The sequence below is a fragment of the Zingiber officinale genome, chromosome 2A (genome assembly GCF_018446385.1).
Source record: "Zingiber officinale cultivar Zhangliang chromosome 2A, Zo_v1.1, whole genome shotgun sequence".
In the NCBI taxonomy this organism is placed as follows: Eukaryota; Viridiplantae; Streptophyta; class Magnoliopsida; order Zingiberales; family Zingiberaceae; genus Zingiber; species Zingiber officinale.
In genome coordinates, this window is record NC_055988.1 from 85,381,306 (window position 1) to 85,402,590 (window position 21,285).

The 21,285-nt window shown below is 36.5% G+C and overlaps 1 protein-coding gene across 1 annotated transcript; it reads left to right on the forward strand.

Annotated features, from left to right (window-relative positions):
- Positions 1 to 4,974: 4,974 nt before the first annotated feature.
- Positions 4,975 to 6,770, forward strand: LOC122039753 (probable indole-3-pyruvate monooxygenase YUCCA5). Its single transcript, XM_042599212.1, has 3 exons — positions 4,975 to 5,852; positions 5,955 to 6,326; positions 6,419 to 6,770. The coding sequence occupies exons 1-3, from the start codon at positions 5,202 to 5,204 to the stop codon at positions 6,617 to 6,619; spliced, it is 1,224 nt and encodes a 407-aa protein (XP_042455146.1). The 5' UTR covers positions 4,975 to 5,201; the 3' UTR covers positions 6,620 to 6,770.
- The last annotated feature ends 14,515 nt before the right edge of the window (positions 6,771 to 21,285 follow it).

Sequence of the window (21,285 nt, forward strand, 5' to 3'; positions counted from 1 at the left end):
TAAAATTCTCTATATACTATTACCATATTTTCTCACATCTAATTTAATAATCTAATATTTTACAAAGTTAAAAATGGTATGCCTTAATTAAAAAGAGATTTTGGAAAATGAAAAGGCTCTTATTTGTTGCCTAAAAGAACGTGGAAAAACAAAACGGCGCCATCTTATTCAAAATCCCGCATTAGTATTTGATATTCCCACTTGTAAGTTTTTTTTTTTTGAGAAAATCTGCCTGTGTAGTAAATCTACCTCACAATCGATTTTTTCCGTCTTGTGGAAAGAAAATCTCTGCTCTACCCTAAGTTACAATTCGTTTTCAAATTCTGGAGGTAAATACTCTTAACATTATGTTTTAAACGAGTTTGGTGTTCAGATAGCTAATGGACTTTTGTAAATCTTTCATAAAATTTCTTTTATATTGTGAAGGATTATGAGCAGTGATTCTTTTAATATTGTGTTTGTTCTTTATTTGGTTGTAACTATTTTTCTTTTGAGATTGGAATGTAGAAGTTGTTCCCTAGGAGAGAAATTTTCATACGTGTTATTATCCATCCAAGTTCATGACCAATGTTCATAGAAACAAACAACCTGTTGATCATGTTCTTTTTCTATATAATATATAATTAAATTAAAGAACTCCACCACATCAGATATATCTATCATACTGGTGCAAATTAAGGTCTTCTTTATCTCTACAATCATCTATTTGTTTATTTTTTCTATAATTATTTGTTATGTATCTTTACCATCTTCATTATTATTATTATTATTATTATTATTCTCAGATACATATGAAAAGTGACAAACAAAAGACTTCAAAAGTTGACGAAGAATATCAGAAGGCGATCTAGGGGACAAGAATCAAATAATAGGCGTGACGATGAAGTTGAATCACAAGACACAACATCACATTCACCATCGAAAACCCAAAATAATGTACTAGCATCACAACAACATGATGAGGAGTTCCATGAGGAAGGTTGGAAATATATTTTTTATATATTTAATTAAGTTTAACGCATGACAAAACAATCATATTTTGCATATATATTTATCCAGCAAAGATGCAGTGTTGCCTTCGCAAAGGAAGCCGAATAGACGTGGGAGGACTGTAATGAAGGATGTTCATGCATCGTATCACGATGATTTGCTACATGTCACATTTAATGAAAGAGGTCAGCCTTATGATGATTTACAACCAGTACTAGCAAATTATGTGGGAACAATAGCTCAGAATGGAGTTTTGTTACCCCTTGATTATTTAGACTGGCGAAAAATTCCAAAGCATCGGTTGGAGGAGGCATGGAAACTTGTTATTGTAAGTTGAGAAGTACTTAATATCACACGAGTTTCAAACATTAACATATTTAATTTTATGTTTATAGGCACGATTCATAATCTCCGATCAACACCGAGATTTTGTGATGCAAATGATGGGAGTTGCATGGAGGCGATGGAGGACCCAAGTTAAAGCTACGTCTTATGACTCAAATATCCCATTAAGGGACCTTGTGTCCATTCGTCCTATTCCTCATGGCCTGGCTATAGAAGTCTGGGAAAGATTATGTGAGCACTAGAAGGTTACTGAGGTAATCACTAGTATTGATAATTTTTTATATATAGTTATGGATATTCCTAGTAAAACTTAAACTTTTTTTTTAGAAAAGTTCAAAAATAAATCGAGAAAATGGAAAAAAATAAAAAAGGAACTCATGCACAGGGACGAATAAGTATTGCTTCTTTGGAAGATAAATTTGTAAGTATCAAAATTTTTTTTTATTTGCAACAAGTTTCATATTACCTATTTGTTGTTTAAACTTTGATGTCATAAATAACTAGTGTTATATGTTTCCATGGTGTTGTAAATATAGATTTATAATGATATAGAATGTAGTTAACCTTTATAAATATGTTGTTAACGATTGATATATGCTTATTGTTTGCAAAATTTCAACTGTCACATTTGTTGTATATGTGTTATTGTTCTTCTATTAGTTGAAAGACAATGGTAGGAAGTCGACTTGCATCGAAATAATGCATTTGAGTCGAAGAAGTAAAAAGAAAGGAGGTGCTCCAGTTGATGTTGAAGCCATACGCTATGAGGTACTAATTTGTTGCAATTTTTTAAAATGGATTTTGAATAAATTTTTCATTCAATTGATGTTTTGTTTGTTAGCATTTGTTGGATGAGGCTGTGCAAATTCGCCTACAAGACATGCATGAGGGAACACAAGCAATAGAAGTGCATGAGGATGCATTTCGGTTATATTTTTTAAAAAATTTGATATCATTTTTGTTAAGGCTATTACAAAATGTATATGTATTAATTATAATTTTATGCAGTGATGTATTTGGAACTGAGCATTCTGGTCGAGTTCGATGTCTAGGAGCAGGAGCACTACCTAGCCAAGTCTTCCCTGAATAATGTAAACATAGCTCATTCTACAATAGGCAAAACTATCACTCCACTACGAATATCACAGATAAATTCAAAGCAATGCAAGAACAAATGAACAAAGATATGGAGATGCGTGAATCATAGTTGCGAGCAGAAATGGAACCGCAAAAAGCACAATTTCAAACAAAAATGGAGCAAATGAGACAAATGCAAGATCAATTTGAAAGTTTTACACGTGTTATGCAGAGTATGATACATGGAACTGCTGGGAGGGTCTAATGGACCTGAATTTTTACCAACACAGGTATTTACATATTATATAATATCAAATTAACAAGTTGGTTTCTTGTTCAAATCTATGATTTTAATTTTGATTTATTTTTACATATGGCAATTGTAATGTCAAACATCATTCAGAAACACATGGATGCCACATCAAATCCAAAAGAAAATACTATCTCCCGAGAAAATTCATCTGATAATTAGATATTAAAGGAAAAATATATTTTAGTTTGTGTCTTCATTTGTAATCATTAGTATGTTTTTATTTTTAGAATTTCATGTTTCTTGAAACTTAGATACTCATTTGTGGATTGTTGGATTTTGTTTGGTTTATATCCTAGTAAATGACAATTCAGTTTTGTTTTTTTAGTTATTTCTCTTAAATGTACCATGTTTTTTTGTTCCATTGTGGAGTTGATTGTGTAGTAAGAATGGAATAGAAAATTCTAAAAATGTTTTTTTTTAAATGACTTCTGAAGCGGTTAACAACCACTCTTAGAAGGAAAAATGTACTGCAGTGCTCATGGCTGTACAAACGGTTTACAATAGCTTCAAATGTTTGTACAAGCGCTCTGAATAACCGCTCCTATATATTAATTTGAAGCGTTAGTTAACCGTCTCAAGAACAAAGCAATCACAGCGCTAGAAAACCGAATGTGATGCACGTCTATAGGTCCGGTTATCAACCACTTCTAAAGACTAGAAACACCAGCGGTTAAACAACCGCTTCTGTGATTACCTGTTGGAGCAGTTTATAACCGCTTCGAATAATTCTTTTAGGAGCGGTTATTCTTGTTTCACCACCGGTCGCTGTTGTGGTACAATAGATCCTAGGAGCGGATGAAATTGAGTCAATAAAGGAACCACTTCAAATTTATTTGAAGCGGTTAGAATACGCTTCGGAAGGTCCCAAAAACCGGTTCTAAAGCCCTTGTTTTTTTGTAGTGTTATGAAATTATAATTAATTATAAAATTAGATAGAAGATAAAAAAAATTTTGGAAGACATGCGTGGGAATTAATTTTTTTTCCTATTATAATAAATTTAGTATCCTCTAATCAACTTGATATCCCATGGAAATAAAATAAACATGTAAATAGACATAGATCTTCTCATAAGTCAAGTCAAAATTAAACCTAACTTGAAGTTGAGTCGGATTTCAATTGATCAACTAATTATCAACTGATTTGCGGTTCAACCATGAGTTAACCGACCATTAACGGTTGATTCATTCGTATTTATTTAAAAACTATAAATTTTATTTAAAAATTTTCAATCATAATTTTTTATTTAATAAGATTTTAATAGTATTAATGGTATAAATTAACTCATTTACTCTTAAAATTTTAATGTATGATTATTTTATCTTTTTTATTAAAGTCAAATTTTCAATTTATAATTTTGAATTCTCTAATATAAGACTGTTCTATCTTTACCTTATTAAATTTAATAATCACATTTAATTTTCTTAATAAGTTATTCATTAGTTTTTTTTATTCATTCACTATTGAATTTACTAGAGTATTTGATTTATATCTAGTACTATTTAATTATGAATATTAATCTTTAATAATTAATTTTGATCAAATCTAAAATAAAATTATATTAATATCTTTTTTGGCATATTGAAAATAATTGTAAGACATAGTAGTATTTTTTTCTGATTATTTTTTATATAAAAATTACATATTTTTATGATTTTCTTTAGTTCCACATCTTAAGATTAGTAACATCATGAACGAAGAATCTATTATAATTACCTTAGGCCAGTTACGTTAGAAAGTATATTTTTCTTTATTTTTTTTTTTACTAAGATCAAATATAATATTTATTCTTATCAATTTAATATCTGATATAAAAAATTAAATTAATTTTTTAATAAGAAAATGGGATTAAAATATACTAATATTAACACTAGGTTAAAAAATAAATATTAGTATTGAAAAACATATGATTCATAATCTAATATAACATTTTTTTTAATCTATTTTAATATTTTTAAAAGTTTAAATATTAATTATTGGATAAAAATTAATATATGATTAGAGATTTTTCTCTATTTTACTGTATATATATATATATATATATATATATATATATATATATATATATATATATATATATATATATATATATATTTGAAATATTTTTTATAAACATTCCTTTTGATGAGTTGCCGGGAAAGTGACTTACACTTGAACCCTCTGTTTTTTGTCTCATTCAGCTCCCATGATCCTTTATTTATAGCACTCTCCAACCCTTTCTTCTTTACTCTTATCCCTTGCCCATAATTCCTCCACCTTCAACCCTCTTAATTCCCCATCACCCTCCTCCTCCTCCTCCTCCTCCTTCAATATCACCCTGAATTCTTTCTTCCTCCTCCTCCTCCCCCTCGCCCTCCTTCTTCTTCTCTGTGCCAAAATTGCTGTGAATTGGTTGATTGATTGATCTATCTATATATAGATATAGATATTGATATAATTGTGTGTGTGATTGATCGGAGGAGAAGAAGAGGGGAGTCGATGACGGACCAATGCTGCGACGAGTTCTTGTCGCGGCCATGCACGTGGGTGAACGGGCCAATCATCATCGGCGCAGGGCCCTCGGGGCTGGCCGTGGCGGCGGGGCTGAGGAGGCAGGGCGTCCCCTTCGTTGTGCTGGAGCGCGCGGACTGCATTGCGTCGCTCTGGCGGCGCTGCACCTACGACCGTCTCAAACTGCACCTCCCTAAGAGGTTCTGCCAGCTGCCGCACCTGCCGTTTCCCGACGAGTTCCCGGAGTACCCTTCCAAGTCTCAGTTCGTCGACTACTTGGACGCGTACGCCGCCCGCTTCGAGATCCGGCCGCGGTTCGGGCACTCCGTTCGATCGGCCAGGTACGACGCCGCCACCGGGCTCTGGCGAGTGGTGTCCGCCGTCGGCGGCGCAGAGGTGGAGTACATCGGGCGGTGGCTGGTGGTGGCGACTGGGGAGAACGCGGAGAAGGTAGTACCGGAGCTGGAGGGGCTGGGGGAGCAGTTCGGCGGGGACGTGAGCCACGTGTGCGATTACAAGTCCGGCGAGCGGTACAGCGGCAAGCGCGTGCTCGTCGTCGGATGCGGCAACTCCGGCATGGAGATCTCCCTCGACCTCTGCGACCACGGCGCCTCTCCCGCCATGGTCGTCCGCGATTCGGTACGCAAATCTCGCCAAAATCAAATTTTGAAACAAAACTCCGTCCAATTCCTCCCTTCCAATCCGATCTCCGCCCTCAAAATTGAATCTTGGCCGCCGCAGGTCCACGTTCTCCCGAGGGAAGTGATGGGCAAGTCGACGTTCGAGCTGGCGGTGCTGCTGCTCAAGTGGCTGCCGGAGAGACTGGTCGACAAGATCCTCATGGCGGTCGCCTGGGCCGCCCTCGGCAACGTCGCCAAGCTCGGATTGAAGCGCCCATCCGTCGGCCCCCTCGAGCTCAAGAACACGCACGGGAGGACGCCGGTTCTGGACATCGGCGCGCTCGCCAAAATAAAGTCCGGCGAGATCAAAGTCGTCCCCGGGATCAAGAGATTCTTCCCCGGAAAAGTCGAGCTCGTCGACGGCCAAATGCTCGACGTCGATTCCGTGATCCTGGCCACCGGATACCGCAGCAACGTCCCCCAATGGCTTCAGGTACCATCTCCCTTCCGGCAAAAAAATGGAATCTTTTTCTCATATTCCGGCTCGATTCTTCGAGATTTAAAAAAAAAACAAAATCGTTTCAGGGATGCGACGATTTCTTCCGCAAGGAGGATGGGCTGCCGACGACGCCATTTCCCAATGGATGGAAGGGGAGCTGTGGACTCTACGCCGTCGGCTTCACGAAAAGAGGGCTCTCCGGCGCCGCCGCAGATTCGGTGAGGATCGCCGGCGACATTGGCGAGGCCTGGCGAGCAGAGACGAAGCTCGCCAAGAGGCGATCATGAATGAGGCCATGAATCCTCCTGCTCCAAGATTCCATGCAAGTACAGTGCGTTCAGATGTGGCCTCGGTGTGTGTGTATATATATATACACAAGTATAAATAGTATATGTGATGAAGTAGATGAGTATTTGAGGTAGAACAAGTTTTGATGAAGATGCATTAACACTTCGTTATTGATCATTTTGATCAGGGTTTTGCTAAAAAAAAATCTCCTTTTTCTTCCTTTTTACTGAATTTTGGGTGTTCTTGGTGTCGATTCATTTGCGATGATGAAGCATTCTCAAGAGTTTGTTGGGGTTTGTCTAGGTAGGCCAGAGAGTTACTCAAAGGAGAGGAGGAGATTACCAAAGGAAGGAAGGCTTGCTAGGAGAGGGAGCTAGTGTGGGGACTAAAAGAAGCACATGTTAAAAAATAATAATTCAAAAAAAAAAAGACACTCTGGTAAATGAAGTCCCGCACCATTATACTGTACTCTATTTTGTAAGAGTTTATTTTTAGATTTAAACACGTGATCTCCATGTCACTACCATCGCGCCATGGGCCAAAGCATATGTTAAATAAATTTTTTTAAAAATCTTGAGTAATATGCGTCTCTCATGAGATCATAATGTGACTAGCTTTATTAGTAGTCGTCCGTAATTTACCTTATCCGTGTTGGTCCTGAGACGGATTGGTGGGGACGCTGGGGGCGAGCATAATCGCCTTTTGCCACCAACAAATGACTAGCTTAAAAAAAATATTATTGAACCAGATAATACTGTGTTGGTGCAGCGGAAGCCGGCAAGAGAGGGATGAATTGCCTAAAAAAATAAAAATTATACCCTCCTCGTGCTTTCAACTCAAAAATGCAATAGCAATAATAAAATAATTAAAATAATGAAATAGAAATAAAACAGAGACTCAGCAGTTAACTTGGTTACAATCAAGAAGGTTGTTAATTCATGACAAAGAAAAGCACACTAGAAAAAGTCTTCTTTACTGAAGGCGGAGAAGTCTTTTACACTCTAACAGTTCAGAACTATTGCTAGGAATGAATACAGAGTTGATTGAACAATTGATGAATAATTCCTAGCTCCAGGGGCCTTTATATAACCTCTGGAAATTCTATCTCGGAAGTTCAAGGCGCCTCCAATAGAGGTCCAAGGCGCCTTCATCGAGTGGGCGGATAAAACTTTATCTGAAAGCTCAACGACCACTTTGGCCAGGTCCAAGGCGCCTCCAACAAGCATTGAAGGCGCCTTCAAGCTTTGATGAAGGCGCCTTGAGCTTGAATTCCAGCTTACTTTTTCCTTCGCTTTGACTTCCGAAGCTCCGTTCTTTTAGGTGATTCCGGCCAACCAAAATAGGGCTCACACGAACCCAATTTCCGGCCTTCTCCTCGAGCTGCCTTCCTCCCCGGTTTAATGTCCCTTGAACGCCGCGCACGTTCTTCTCGTCCACCGGTGTACTCTTCCGCAGCTCTCTCGTCTTTCGGACGCACCGAGCCCGTCGACTCCCTTCCCGTGTCGTCCTTCTCACTAGCTGCGTCTTCCGCTCGACTTCCTGCGCTCCTAAGCTCCAGCACACTCAGACACAGGGATCAAACACAAAGCAGGACCTAACCAACTTGGTTGATCACATCAAAACAACCACGGGGTCCAACAATCTCCCCCTTTTTAATGTGCATCAACTCAAGTTCAAGTTAGGGTAAAAATAGACAAAAAGTAATTAAGTAACATGTTATACATAAATTTGCAATAAATAAAATTGTAACTATTTAAATAAGAGTTAAACATAATTTTTCCAAAAATATTTAAACTCAGAGTTTAAACTCTCTCTCCCCCTAAACTTGTACCTAGTTCTCTCCCTTTGATCACAGCAAAAACGGGGTAATAATAAGAGAATATGAATTTTTAGAATATTCCAAAAAAAAAATTCTAGGTAAACTGAATTGTTTAGAATTTTCCAGAAAAAATTTTAAGTAAAATAAATTTTTAGAATTTTTCAAAAAAAATTCTAAGTAACAGTGAATTTTTAGAATTTTCCAAGAAAGTGTTTGAAAAACTTTCAAAGCATTATCTAATTTTAGTTTTAATGCTTTTTCAGAAATTAAACATTTTATTTCAATATTTCAGCTTCCAGGTCGTGGCGAGGCACTGAGCCATCTTGGTTATTGGAGCAACAACCACTTTCTTAGACAAAGCCTCATAAAGAAATTTTAACGTTTAATTTTCTTGCTGGAAGTTTTAATAATAATAGAAATTTATTCTAATAAGGCTTTTGGAACCCAATAGAGGTTCCTTCCTACAGGATTAATTAGAAACTTAGGGGGTATATAATTCTTGAGAATTTTCCTAAGTTGACCTCGATGATGTTTAACATACCAGTTTAATTTTCCATTAATCTTAAGTTTTGACTTTTGAAAGCTATTTGTTTTAAAACATGCATCAGTCTTTGTTTTTCCAATTTCATCTTTCAATTTTACATTTTCTAATTTCAAATGTTCATTTTCCTTTTCTAATTTATCTAACTCTTTAGAAAGGGCTTTAATAAAGCGAAAGGACTGAGTAGGGGTAAGATTACATACCTGACTTACTTGACTTGGTGATGCTCCCCTTCACTACAGCTTTCCTCTTATGATGTTTCTCCTACTTCATCTATGCTCATTTTTGAGCTTGACTTTTCTTCCAGCTAATGGTTAGCCATTAGCGCTAACCTTGAGAATTCTTCGACATCTGATTCGGAGGATGAGTCTGACCATGTGGCTTTCAGGTTCTTATGTTTAGAGAAAGATTGTTGCTTTTCCTTTACTTTTTCCTTTTTCTTCAAGTTTGGGCAGTCATCTTTGATGTGCCCCTCTCGTTGCAGTTGTAGCAACGAACCGTTCTTCTTTTTCGCTCATGCCTCTTTGTCTGCGATCTAAATTTAATAGAATTAAAAAACTTATTGAAACGCTTTAACAGTAGTGTCGCTTCCGATTGGTCGATCGAGGCTTCAGAGTCAGAATCGTTTGTTCTCGCCTTTAAGACAATGTTCTGACTTGTTTTCTCCACTTCATTGGGCTCTGCAATTCGAGATTCGTGAAGTTTAAAGTTAAAAATAAATTTTCGAAAGTACTTACCTCAAAGTCCTTAGAGATGTAGTACGCATCTACTAAGGAGGCCCACTCGGGAGTTCTCGGGAAGGCGTTGAGCGCGTACCGGATCGAGTCTCGGTTTGTTACCGATTCTCCGAGATTGGTGAGTTGCGTGATCAGTTCTTTGATCCTTGCTTGGAGTTGCGCTACCCTCTCGCCATTGTTCATCCAGAGGTTCGTAAGCTGGGTCCGGAGGATGTCACGCCTTGCAAGCTTTGCTTCTGAGGTGCCTTCGTGGAGCTCTAGGAATTTATCCTAGAGGTCTTTGGCGGAGTCGTAACTTCTGATCCGACTTACCTCCTGGGGCGGCAGAACACTGAGCAGGTGAAATTTGGCCTTTCCGTTGGCCATGCAATCGGCCTGCTCCTTCTTCATCCAGTTGCACTCTTCTTTATCTTTTGGTGCTGCATATCCATACTTCATTATTAAAAGTATATCAAATTCAGTTTTAAAAAATACTTCCATTTTTCGCTTCCAAGTAGCGAAGTCTCCGTCGAATTTCGGGGGATGAATGTTCGCGTCGGCTATCGTCCTGATCTTTGTGCTTCAGTCGGCAGTTAGTACTTCTGAGGCTGTCGGGCTCTGATACCACTTGTTGGTATAGCGGAGGCCGGCAAGAGAGGGGTGAATTGCCTGAAAAATAAAAACTATACCCTCCTCGTGCTTTCAACTCAAAAATTCAATAGCAATAATAAAATAATTGAAATAAAGAAACAGAAATAAAATAGAAACTCAACAGTTAACCTGGTTACAACCAAGAAGGTTGTTAATCCAGGACGAAGAAAAGCGCACTAGAAAAAGTCTCCTTTACTGAAGGCGGAGAAGTCTTTTACACTCTAACAGCTCAGAACTATTGCTAGGAATGAATACAGAGTTGATTGAACAATTGATGAATAATTCCTAGCTCCTGGGGCCTTTATATAACCTCTGGAAATTCTATCTCAGATGTTCAAGGCGCCTCCAATAGAGGTCCAAGGCGCCTCCATCGAGTGGGCGGATAAAACTTTATCCGAAAGCTCAACGACCACTTTGGCCAGGTCCAAGGCGCCTCCAACAAGCATTGAAGGCCCTTCAAGATGAAGGCGCCTTCAAGCTTTGATGAAGGCGCCTTGAGCTTGAATTCCAGCTCACTTTTTCCTTCGCTTTGACTTCCGAAGCTCCGTTCTTTTGGGTGATTCCGGCCAACCAAAATAGGGCTCACCCGAACCCAATTTTCGCCCTTCTCCTCGAGCAGCCTTCCTCCCCGGCTTAACGTCCCTTGAACGCCGTACACGTTCTTCTCTCCTGTCGGTGTACTCTTCCGCAGCTCTCTCGTCCTTCGGACGCACTAAGCCCGTCGGCTCTCTTCCCGTGCTGTCCTTCTTGCTAGCCGCATCTTCCGCTAGACTTCCTGCGCTCCTAAGCTCCTGCACACTCAGACACAGGGATCAAACACAAAGCAGGACCTAACCAACTTGGTTGATTACATCAAAACAACCACGGGGTCCAACAATCTCTCCCTTTTTAATGTGCATCAACTCAAGTTCAAGTTAGGGTAAAAATAGACAAAAAGTAATTAAGTAACATGTTATACATAAATTTGCAATAAATAAAATTGTAACTATTTAAATAAGAGTTAAACATAATTTTTCCAAAAATATTTAAACTCAGAGTTTAAAACTCTCTCTCCCCCTAAACTTGTACCTAGTTCTCCCCTTTGATCACAACAAAAACGGGATAATAATAAGAGAATATGAATTTTTAGAATATTCCAAAAAAAAAATTCTAGGTAAACTGAATTGTTTAGAATTTTCCAGAAAAAATTTTAAGTAAAATGAATTTTTAGAATTTTTCAAAAAAATTCTAAGTAACAGTGAATTTTTAGAGTTTTCCAAGAAAGTGTTTGAAAAACTTTCAAAGCATTATCTAATTTTAGTTTTAATGCTTTTTCAGAAATTAAACATTTTATTTCAATATTTCAGCTTCCAGGTCGTGGCGAGGCACTGAGCCTTCTTGGTTATTGGATCAACAACCACTTTCTTAGACAAAACCTCATAAAGAAATTTTAACGTTTAATTTTCTTGCTGGAAGTTTTAATAATAATAGAAATTTATTCTAATAAGGCTTTTGGAACCCAATAGAGGTTCCTTCCTACTGGATTAATCAAAAACTTAGGGGGTATATAATTCTTGGGAATTTTCCTAAGTTGACCTTGATGATGTTTAACATACCAGTTTAATTTTCCATAAATCTTAAGTTTTGACTTTTGAAAGCTATTTGTTTTAAAACATGCATCAGTCTTTGTTTTTTCAATTTCATCTTTCAATTTTACATTTTCTAATTTCAAATGTTCATTTTCCTTTTCTAATTTATCTAACTCTTTAGAAAGGGCTTTAATAAAGCGAAAGGACTGAGTAGGGGTAAGATTACACACCTGACTTACTTGACTTGGTGATGCTCCCCTTCACTGCAGCTTTCCTCTTCTGATGTTTCTCCTCCTTCATCTATGCTCATTTTTGAGCTTGACTTTTTTTCCAGCTAAAGGTTTGCCATTAGCGCTAACCTTGAGAATTCTTCGACGTCTGATTCGGAGGATGAGTCTGACCATGTGGCTTTCAGGTTCTTATGTTTAGAGAAAGATTGTCGCTTTTCCTTTACTTTTTCCTTTTTCTTCAAGTTTGGGCAGTCATCTTAGATGTGCCCCTCTCGTTGCAGTTATAGCAACGAACCGTTCTTCTTTTTCGCTCATGCCTCTTTGTCTGCGATCTAAATTTATTAGAATTAAAAAACTTATTGAAACGCTTTAACAGTAGTGTCGCTTCCGATTGGTCGATCGAGGCTTCAGAGTCAGAATCGTTTGTTCTTGCCTTTAAGGCAATGTTCTGACTTGTTTTCTCCACTTCATTGGGCTCTGCAATTCGATATTCGTGAAGTTTAAAGTTAAAAATAAAATTTTGAAAGTACTTACCTCAAAGTCCTTAGATATGTAGTACGCATCTACTAAGGAGGCCCACTCGGGAGTTCTCGGGAAGGCGTTGAGCGTGTACCGGATCGAGTCTCGGTTTGTTACCGATTCTCCGAGATTGGTGAGTTGCGTGATCAGTTCTTTGATCCTTGCTTGGAGTTGCGCTACCCTCTCGCCATTGTTCATCCAGAGGTTCGTAAGCTGGGTCAGGAGGATGTCACGCCTTGCTAGCTTTGCTTCTGAGGTGCCTTCGTGGAGCTCCAGTAATTTATCCCAGAGGTCTTTGGCGGAGTCGTAACTTCTGATCCGACTTACCTCCTGGGGCGGCAGAACACTAAGCAGGTGAAATTTGGCCTTTCCGTTGGCCATGCAATCGGCCTGCTCCTTCTTCGTCCAGTTGCACTCTTCTTTATCTTTTGGTGCTGCATATCCATACTTCATTATTAAAAGTATATCAAATTCAGTTTTAAAAAATACCTCCATTTTTCGCTTCCAAGTAGCGAAGTCTCCGTCGAACTTCGAGGGATGAATGTTCGCGTCGGCCATCGTCCTGATCTTTGTGCTTCAGTTGGCGGTTAGTCCTTCTGAGACTTTCGGGCTCTGATACCACTTGTTGGTACAGCGGAGGCCGGCAAGAGAGGGGTGAATTGCCTGAAAAATAAAAACTATACCCTTCTCGTGCTTTCAACTCAAAAATTCAATAGCAATAATAAAATAATTGAAATAAAGAAACAAAAATAAAATAGAGACTCAGCAGTTAACCTGGTTACAACCAAGAAGGTTGTTAATCCAGGACGAAGAAAAGCACACTAGAAAAAGTCTCCTTTACTGAAGGCGGAGAAGTCTTTTACACTCTAATAGCTCAGAACTATTGCTAGGAATGAATACAGAGTTGATTGAACAATTGATGAATAATTCCTAGCTCCAGGGGCCTTTATATAACCTCTGGAAATTCTATCTCAGATGTTCAAAGCACCTCCAATAGTGGTCCAAGGCGCCTCCATCGAGTGGGCGGATAAAACTTTATCCGAAAGCTCAACGACCACTTTGGCCAGGTCCAAGGCGCCTCCAACAAGCATTGAAGGCCCTTCAAGATGAAGGCGCCTTCAAACTTTGATGAAGGCACCTTGAGCTTGAATTCCAGCTCACTTTTTCCTTCGCTTTGACTTCCGAAGCTCCGTTCTTTTGGGTGATTCCGGCCAACAAAAATAGGGCTCACCCGAACCCAATTTTCGCCCTTCTCCTCGAGCAGCCTTCCTCCCCGGCTTAACGTCCCTCGAACGCCGCACACGTTCTTCTCTCCCGTCGGTGTACTCTTCCGCAGCTCTCTCGTCCTTCGGACGCACTAAGCCCGTCGGCTCACTTCCCGTGCTGTCCTTCTTGCTAGCCGCATCTTCCGCTCGACTTCCTGCGCTCCTAAGCAGCTCCTGCACACTCAGACACAGGGATCAAACACAAAGCAGGACCTAACCAACTTGGTTGATCACATCAAAACAACCACGGGGTTCAACATACTGAACTTAGGGTGATCAGTCCAGTTCCATAAAAATTTTCTATTGATCGTTAGAATAAATTGGAAAGCGCTCACGATAGAAACCCAAAGCTCAGCATCCTGTGGTTGTACATCCTATTTGAAGAAAAAAAATCTCTACAAATACGACGTAGCTGGGGATCAAACTATAAATTTTTGGATGATAACTTGACACCTTTCCAGTGTACTATATCCCCGAAAGCATAATATGACTAGCTAAGTACTCAACAAGGCACAATTCTATAGAGTTTTATTCTCAACGTTATCCCTTAAAAGTTAGTTATATTACATTTTATGTAGCCATAATACTCTTATGCAATGGTTAGAACTCAAAACTACACTTAAGTTTGGTGGATCAACAAGAAAATATTAGAGTCTATGCAAAAGAAGTACTTAAGATTAGTGTTTGTGCGATGAAGCCTCCTTTCATAAGATTAACTAGTAGTCTCCTTACATGTGCTGCTGTTGATAGGCAAAGTCCCCCGTGATTTATTTTCCTTTCAAATATTGAAGGTCATTCTAGAGGGACTGCCAAAGTGACGGTAGTTTCTCACTATAAAAAAAAAAATCAAGAATACCAACGAGTATACCGACGGAAAATATATTCCATCAGAAATACTTTGAGCTTTCCAACGGAATTATAATTCCATTGGAGATTTCCGACGGAATGTAGATTCCGTCAGGAATCGCCACGGAATTATACTTTCATCAGAAAACCCCCGATTGGTTTAGGCTTTCTGGCATGGTTTACCGACGGAATATTAATTCCGTCGATAATTTTTATCATTTCCGACGGAAATATATTCCGTCGGTAATGTCACTTAAAAAGAGAACCCCTAACCTTTCATGTTTTTTCACGCGCGACGACTTTGCTCCCGTTTCCCCCGATCATCAGTAACCCCTCCTCTCCCTCTTTTCTGACGCAGGTGGCTTGTGCGTCGGTCGACAACTGCCTGCTGGTGGCCCGTGCACCTGTCGACAGCTCGTGCGCCGACCAACAGCTACCTATTGGCAGCTCGTGCATCGACCAGCAGCTGCCTCCTAGCGGCCGCGTCGGTTGCCTACTTGGCGACCACGTCGGCCGCCAGCTGCCTGTTGGCGGCTGTCGGCTGACGCCGACCAACAGCAGCAGTTCCTACTTTGAATTTATCATTTTTTGTAATAAATTTGAGCTAAATTATTTTTATTTTATTACTAGATAACATTTGCTACTCTTCTCTGTTTGAACTACATATATTCAGATATAATTTAGTAAATTGTACTTTATATTATTTAACATGTTTCAATTAAGATATATGTTATGTTAGTATGTTAATGTATAACATAATATAGTCTTTTAATTTGTTTTGTGTTAGTATGTTAATATAAGCTAATTTTTAATTATCAATTTATTAGTTTTAGATGAAAATGTCTATGAACAAAGCTTGGATGTACAATCAATTTGAAAATGGATTTATTAGAGATGATTTTATTGCTGAAGTTGAAAAGTTTGTAAACTTTGGTAAGAGTCATCCAGAATATATGAATGGTACTGAGTTATAGTGTCCGTGTAATTATTCGAAATATAGGAATAGATCCTACTGTCATGAGGATACCGTGAAAGTACATATATGTAGAAATGGTTTTGTGACAAATTACTACAATTGGTATTGTCACAAAAAACCTTATTTGTATGAATCAATTGGGTCTTCTGGTAGTTCGTCATCTGCCACAACTTTTACTGTGCCTGAATGATCAACTAATGATATTGCAATACAATCAATAGTTCACGATGCGATAAATACTGCAATTGATTATTCCAATATAGATGAAACACCAAAACACGAATATCAATAACTATATGAAATGTTAAAGGCTAGTGAAAGAGTAGTGTGGGAAGACATTTTCTCTGGTCATTCCCAACTATCAGCTATTGCAAGATTATTGAATATGAAAGCAAAACATCATTTTTCAGAAAGATGTTACAATGACATATGTCAATTGATGTCAGAATTACTTTCTACTGATAACATAATGATTGATAGATTTTACAGTACAAAGAAATTAGTTAGACATTCAGATTTGCACGGTAGAAAAGATTGATTGTTGTATAAGCAACTACATGATATTTTGGAATGAAGACAACAATCTGAGTGAATGCAAAATCTGTACACACCCTCGTTATAAGTATGATACTCACATACTAGAGCAAAAAAAGAAAAAAAATTATTTGAAAAGTGATGTATTATTTTTCGTTAACTGTTAAACTTCAACGTTTGTATACATCTGCTGTTATAGCTTGCCACATGATGTGACATCATGAGCATGAGCACGATGGAGGTATAATGTGTCATCCTTGTTATTCGCCTACATGGAAACATCTTGAAGTTGTATTTTCCTCTTTTACAATGAAACCACGTAATATGAGATTAGAACTTTTCGCAAATGGATTTCAGCCATTTGATCAGTCGGGACAACAATATTCATCTTAATTAGTTATATTAACACAATACAATTTACCGTTATGGATGTGCATGAAAGATAAATTTATGTTCCTTACAGTTCTTATTCCTAGTCCAACTAATCTCAAAGAGAAGATAGATATTTTCTTGCAACCTCTGATTGTCGAGTTTAATGAATTATGGAATGTAGAGTCAGTGACTTATCATGTTACAAGTAGAACTAATTTTAAATTACATGCTGCATTATTATGGATGATCAGTGATTTTTCAACATACTCAATGTTGTCAGGATAGAGCACAGCTGGTAAATTATCATGTTCACACTGCATGAGAGAATCTTATGCATTTTCATTACCTTACAGTGGGAAGGTATCTTGGTTTGATAATCACTGTAAATTTTTACCACTTGATTATCCTTTCAGGAGAAATAAGAATTTTCTTTAAAAAAATATTGTAGTCAGAAAACCTCCTTCAATTCATGCTTCAGGTGAACAAATAGACAATTATGGATTTCTACCAGTATCTCAATTTAGTTCCAATGAGATAAATAAATATATTGTTAGGATGTATAAGTGTGGTTAGAAGAAAATGAGAATTTCTTCGATAATATCTTTAACACTATGATGAATGTGCCTGAAAGAACTAATGACACTGTAAAATCATGTGAGAAATTAAAAAAAATAGTCAATAGACCATAATTACATCTGGATGAAACAACTAATAGATTTTCAAAGGCTTGTTATACATTAGACAAAAATAGTAAGCAAACTTTATGTAATTGGTTGAAAGAAGTCATAATTGTTATATGTTCATGCAAAGACTTATTCCAATAGCTTTCCATGACTTACTTTCTCAAAATGTTTGGCAAGCACTCACTAAATTGAGTTTATTTTTTAGAGATTTGACTGCGAAGTGTATTATAATGGATGATATGCTTCAACTAGAAACAGATATTCCTATCATATTATGTAAGCTGTAGCATATATTTCTATATAGTTTTTTTATTCAATGGAACATCTACTAGTACATTTACCATATGAGGCACAAATAGTAGGTCCTGTGCAATACAGATGGATGTATCCATTCGAACAATTTTGAGGAAATTAAAAAATAATGTTTGTAATAAAGCAAGGGTTGAGGGGCCAATATATAATGCTTATCTGCTCATATTATTTTGTTGATAGTGTGCAAATAAGACATCGCAAGTGTTCTAGAAATCCTAATGATGCTCCTCAGTCGATAGACCCATCGATGCTTTCTATTTTCAAGTTTCCTGATAAGTCAATGGGTGCATCGCTTTCTTGATAGTTAATTGAAGAATAATATCATGCTGCAAGAACATACATACTCTTAAATTGTGAAGAGATCAAACCATACATAAAGTAAATTAACTTCTCCAATCAAACATTTATCCTCTATTTATTTAATTTGTTTGATATCCCAAAATTTTATATAATTACTTTCTTTTCTAGCTTGTACAAATAACAACTATATCTACAAAATCTATCAATTAGTGCAAGTGAGGTAGTTGTAAAGTTAGAGACCGAATTTGCATTATGATTTCAAATATATGTAAGTTATAGAATTTGTGAAATTTTTTAGTTAATATCTATTAAGAAGTATCCTAATTTATATCATAACTATTTTTATAGTTAAAAAATCATAGAATACCAAATGTACAATACGATAAGATAATAAATATTGTATTAGGACCCCTTCGTAAAATAAAGGTGTACTCTGGTTACTATGTTAATGGCCTTAAATTTCACATGACACAACTAGATTTACAGAGATTAACCTATAATTCTAGTATTTGTGTCAAAGGATCTATGGACAACAATAACACTGAGTTGATTACTATAGTAGACTTGATGAAATCATAGAGATTGAATATCTTACATTACCTATAAAGAGGTGTGTGTTGTTCAAATGTTCATGATATGATTCGACCCCAAGAATAGGTACTAGAATACATCCAAATTATAATTTAGTTGAGGTTAATGCAAACAAAAGATTTAACAAATTTGAACCTTTTATTTTCGGGGTACAAGTGTGTCAAATTTTCTATCTTGATTACCCTACAAAGAGAAGAGGATCTAGTGAATAGTTATCTGTTTGTCGAATCAAGCCTCACTCGACCATAGAGATGTTGAACATAATCACTGCTCAAAACCATACATTTCATAATGATGAAGTGGAAAAACATTCAGTTGATTGACTACTCCAATCTACTTCTCAATTACTTGTACGTGTTAATGTCACTTACGAAAAGATAGGTGACGGAGAGACGTCCAACAGTGAGGATGAAGTTAAACTAAACTCATCTAGCGATGAGAAAATAGAAACTGTTAATATTGATTAGTTAAATGCTAATGATGATTAAATATTAACATTATTGTTTATCAAATAAGTTATGCTTCCATATTAGTTTATATTTATATTATCATATTTTTAAACCTTATTATGATGTGTTGTAATGTTATTTTGTAAATATCATTATGGCAGAGTAGCAGACTGTAGCACCTTGTGGCTTCAAGGTTCTTAGAGTTGATGGGGACTCGTAAGTATTTTTTCTTATTAATAATTCAAGTTCATATATAACTTGATTTATAATATATTTCTCATATCTTAATATTATTTTGTGCAAGTTCACTCCAGATGGCCACCAAGTTGCCATCTATATCAGGGGAAAATTCAAGGAACGAGTATGTACTTCTGGTACTACATGGAGACATGTAGACTAGGTGATGAAGTTATTTTATTATAATAAATTTGTGATAAGTAAATTTAATATATTTGGTATTCTTTAATATAGTTATCCTTTAAACAAAATGTTTAACTTATAGTTACAAAAAAAATATACATGGGAGGAAGAGCAAGAAGAACAATTTAAAACTATATGGAATATTTACTATGTCAAACTTTACAGAGATCATATGTACTATATGAGAAAGAAGGGCACTAAGCCTACGTATGTTTCTGAGGTTATATGGAGTACATGGACGGCCACCTAGGCTGCAAAAAGGTGGTAAATAAATGCTGAAAAGGCAAAAACAAATAGAAATATAGAGCCAGGTGGCCCAAGCACCGGAACAGCTTGGCATACATCAGGTTCCAGATCCATTGTTGAGTATGTCATGGATCTAGTGAGTATAATTTAAAGTTATATTTTGTAAAATAATTTGTATTTATTACTAAACTTGCATAATTTTGTTCTAAATTATTTTGTATGTAGGAACGTGAGTTTGCCTGACAGCTCACGTGTATGGAGGTCTTTCTCAAGACCCATAAGGAAAAGGATGGGTCATTTTTTATTCTTGATCTCAGACTCTACATGTAAGATTATTAACTTTATTACATTTATTCATTTCTATCTTGATTAGTATTTAGTAATATTGATCAAATTGGATATTATATTTTTTTCATATAGCAACAAATGACAGATAGGGTGGCTTAGACATCTCAGTCATCAACAGAGGGGGGAGAGTCACAATCTCTATCCACTGACCCTCTAAATGAGATTTATTATGATGTTGTCGGTGGACGAATAAAAAACTCCACCCTCTATGGCCTTGGTTCTCAGGCCAAAGTTGTTTTGATTGTTTGAGGAATCCGGTGGGTCGTGCTAGTTCCTCTTCTTCTAGTGAGATGTAGTGTTTAAGACGTGAAAATCAAGAACTGCGCACTCAATTAAAATCAATGGATTAGAGGATGACCGATATGGATCAGTGGAGGGCTGATGAGGAGAAGAAGAGAGTCGAACATGACGTGAGTAATAATGTTCTCATGGCCCATATGTAAGCAATCGTGGTTAATTTCACCTTGGCATCATATGGTTTTCAGTCACAGAAGACACAAGCTTTATCAGACGGTGATGATTAACTTTTTGTGAGATTTGTTCAACTACACTTTAGTTTTTTATTTATCATACGTAGACTCTGGTAATATATTTATTTTGTTTTGATATTATAATATGCTCATTTTTAAATATTTTATTACTATATGTTTCAGGAGTCACGTTCAACCCTATTTACATATTGGCTCTTCATGTCATCATATGCTCATTTATGTTCAGGTATCATTTTATTACATATAAAATTCGTTATACATATATGCAAAATGTTTATTTATATATCAACATGATCATTTTGTATTTGACTTTCTACAGGATTTTCTTTATTATCTTGTGTTCTTGTATTATTTGGAGTACATTCTATTGCAGTATGTATTCTGTAAACTTAGATTTAGATATGGATATTTGCATATGTATTTTGTAGAATTGTTTAGTTTTGTTTGTTTTAGATAATTATAATTGTTTTTATTAGTATGAATGTTAATTTATTTGTGCTTATATGGATTGTATGATTGTATGAAGAAGAAGAATGAATTGTTAAGATGTATGGAATGTGTTTTTATGTGTATATTTTATAAGTATAATTATTTGTGTGTGATTGTTATATGATGTATGTATATGAATTATATTTGATCTGTTGTATGTGTGGATTGTATGTATAATGTCATCGTCTGTGATGATTTTTTATTTGAAAATTATATATAGGGAAGAGCATGTAAACATATTGAATTTGTGAAATTTGTTTTTCATTTTCCGACGAAATACCAATGGAAAATCTATTCCA